Consider the following 3,239-nt stretch of genomic DNA (forward strand, 5'->3'; position numbering starts at 1 on the left):
GCAAATAGACGACTGTATTCTAAATTTTACTTTGTCACCCACACTGAACTGGAATTGAACAATGGCTCTCTCTTCTGGTGGTCCTGAACTGGAAATTATGGAAACTGGTAAATCGTATTTTCTGATAAGCGTTAAAGTTAATGACCTATTTCCGTGCAGCACCTCAAGCTGCAGTAACGAGAAGTCACATCCCGTCTGCTCTCAAGTCAGACAGTTTCAACTTAACCTGCTCAGACAAACTAGAGAAGTGTCCCCGGTGTGCGCTGACGTGTGGGGGCATGGCGAGAAGAAACTCCTAGAGGAGGACAGTGGAGCAGGAGTGACTGGGCATGTTTTAGGAGAACAAAAGGCAGGAGAGGGAATCCCTGAAAACATGCACAAGGGGAGGCAGATGCGCGAGCACACCGTGCGTGCAGTAGGGAAACAAACAGAAGGGGTCCATGGAGTAGGACGAGGACTGCTCTAGTCACTAGTCATTGGAGAACAACGTAGTTCCTCACCAACACATGTGTTTGAACAGAAGTGTGGAGAGGACCTGGGGATGTCGGACATGGAATGCCACCTTTAGGTTCAGGAGGAGTTCTTGCTGACATTGGTGAACATCTGCTTCAAATAGCAACAAAACAAAGGCTAAATCCTATCCAGCTGCACTTTTTAAACTAATGTAGGAAAAAAGAACTGCAAATGAGACAGGCAAAAACGAGACGCAAGCGTCATCAAATAAGGCACATGTAAAAATCTACGCACATTATCCAGTGAAAGACAATATATATATTTGGAGGTAGAAATAATTACAAAAATACTGACGTTTCTAAAGCGTTACCATATTTGTTACAAACATCACCAACTAATCCCCACTCAGAAAACTGCTTTGTAAAATGATTATTCAACCTCTTCAGGACCACCTGTTTGTGGCTTCTTATGAAATTCATGTGAGCATCTGGAGAGTTCAGTTAGTAGCAAAAAGTTGTCCATACTATGAGAAATGCAATATGGAAAAATTATAAAAGGTTACAAATGTTCATAAACCCCGTGGTCATCATAATGTAAATGTCCTTGAGTGCACCAGTTGATATTTTCTTGTCAATCAGGAGTTCGAAATTCTCACCTCACAGGCCCATTGACGTCTTCAGTAATGTGGCTATATCTGCTGGCATAGTACCTTCATCACCTGCAGATCAGAAAGTGGCATTAAAAGCTTTGTAAAAATATCTTATGAAATATATTGTCTCAGTTTTCCTCCTTTTTTGGTGAACGCCTATTCATTTTTCAAGGTCCAGTTTACTTTGTATCCCATTAGACACCTGCATAACCCTGTGAATTTTACTAGGACTATTTCCTCTGCCAGCATCATACTGCCAACATCATCATGTAGGATTAGGATTCTGATTTAAGAGATGCAAAGTTTGGAGCATATCTAATTTACATAGTGCGTGGTACTTTTCATACTTGCTAAATACAAAAAAAAATTTATGTTACAATCAGTGGGGAAGACAAAGTTGTTAAATCCCAACTGAACCTAAATTTAATTGTTTTAGTTTTATTTTTTTATAAAAAAGCTTAAAATAAAAGCTGTAAGGGGTCCAGGGACAGCAACTGCCTGGCAAGCACAAGGTCCTGAGTTTGACTCCCTAGTACCAAAAAAACCCCCCAAAACAAAAAACAAAGAAAACCCTTAAAAGACAGTGAGGGGGGGCAGGGTATAGCTCCGTGGCACAAGAGCCTGCCTGGCAAGTGCAAGACCCTGAGTTCAATTCGCGGCACTAGAAAAAAAATAAGACAATGAGGAAAAGTGTAAAGATGGATAGTACACAACACCATCCGATTCAAGACCACATAAAATTGTCAACACAATGTACCAGTTGAGGATTATAACATAATTACCTTCTTTTTTCCAAAGACTGTCCTGTATTTTAATGAAATGGGACCCCAGTGTTTAGCCACTTACGGGAACAGTACCTATTCCTGATTAATTCAGTCAAATACTCAGGATATTTCTGATGAACTGATTTATTAACTTGCCAGTTAATGCAGACAATGCCGCAATTGCCAATTCACAAGTCTTGCTGATCTGCTTTACACCTTTAAGCTGTGATGGATTTTATAAATTAGGTAGGGCTAAAAGCAGCACAACCAATCACTTCTCTCACAAAAGCATGCCCCAGTGACAATCTAAACTACAAGAGCACTTTCCTGCAGGGAAGGAGTAAAGATTCTACACTTAAAAGGTACTAAAGACATAAGGCAGTGATATGCAAAGTATGAACTTTGGGTTGTAGTTTCAGAAATACTATAGAAGACATTAAAAGGACAATAGGGAGAAATCTGGATAGGGAGAAAATATAGTATCTGGAGATTACGGTTGATTTTCTTGCATAGAAAATGTACTGTGGCAACTTACAGGAAGTTCTGAAAATGCACTGTAATGTTTACAGTTGACACCAATAATTCAGAAGACAGAAAAGGCAGATGACACAAACGCTGCAAATATTACAACTCTTAAAGCATCATACTTTGATTTACTGTACAATTTCAGTATTTATGTAAAAATTTCCATAGAAAGACAGAACACTTAATAATATAATTAAATTACTCCTTTAAAAAAAACACACCTCACCATCTTTATTTCAAAGTGGAATCTCCTGGAAGGCTTGTGAAACCTGACTACTGAGAGGATTCCCACAGCCTCTGAGTGAATAAGGAACTCGGGGATCTGCATTTCCAGCTGGCCCTTTCTTAAGGATGCGCTTCCACTGCGGATGTAAGACTACACACTTGGAGAACCACGAAGGCTAAGGCAAGCCCTAGAAACAGAAAATCTAACAAACATACATGGCGTGGTGTGTGACTGTTGGGGTTCACCAGGAGGGCACTGTTAGCAGAAGACACCCGCGTACTCCCTTACCAGGGCACCTTTTGTTAACAGAAAAGGACTCGCTGTGAGAGAGGGAAAGGGCATGCATGTGCTCTCATTAACTCAAGTGTCCCAATTACGAAACCAAAAGGGCACAACTGAAGACAAGATTATGGGCTGAGAGGAAATGCAAGATGACAGTGTATCTCTGCATCTACCAAATAAAATAAAATACACACTGGTGGAAAACGTATCAACAGCTTTAAGGAGACAAAGGAGGAAGGTGGAAAGGCCTTAGCAGAAAGGGAAGTGTGGGGGAAGATTTCTGGAGATGACCCTTGAAAGGGTAATGTCTGAGAACATTGCTGAAATAAGTTGCCATTTT

The 3,239-nt window shown here is 40.4% G+C and overlaps 1 protein-coding gene across 1 annotated transcript in view; it reads right to left on the minus strand.

Annotated features, from left to right (window-relative positions):
* Nucleotides 1-6: 6 nt before the first annotated feature.
* LOC102013142 (SWI/SNF-related matrix-associated actin-dependent regulator of chromatin subfamily A containing DEAD/H box 1-like) overlaps nt 7-3,239 on the minus strand; it is a gene marked incomplete in the record, with an annotated part of 34,677 nt that continues 31,444 nt past the window's right edge. The window contains 1 exon segment of the mRNA XM_013517294.1: nt 7-1,171. Coding sequence (XP_013372748.1) covers nt 1,110-1,171 — 62 coding nt within the window.

The sequence above is a fragment of the Chinchilla lanigera genome, unplaced genomic scaffold (genome assembly GCF_000276665.1).
Source record: "Chinchilla lanigera isolate Chin_1 unplaced genomic scaffold, ChiLan1.0 scaffold00004, whole genome shotgun sequence".
In the NCBI taxonomy this organism is placed as follows: Eukaryota; Metazoa; Chordata; class Mammalia; order Rodentia; family Chinchillidae; genus Chinchilla; species Chinchilla lanigera.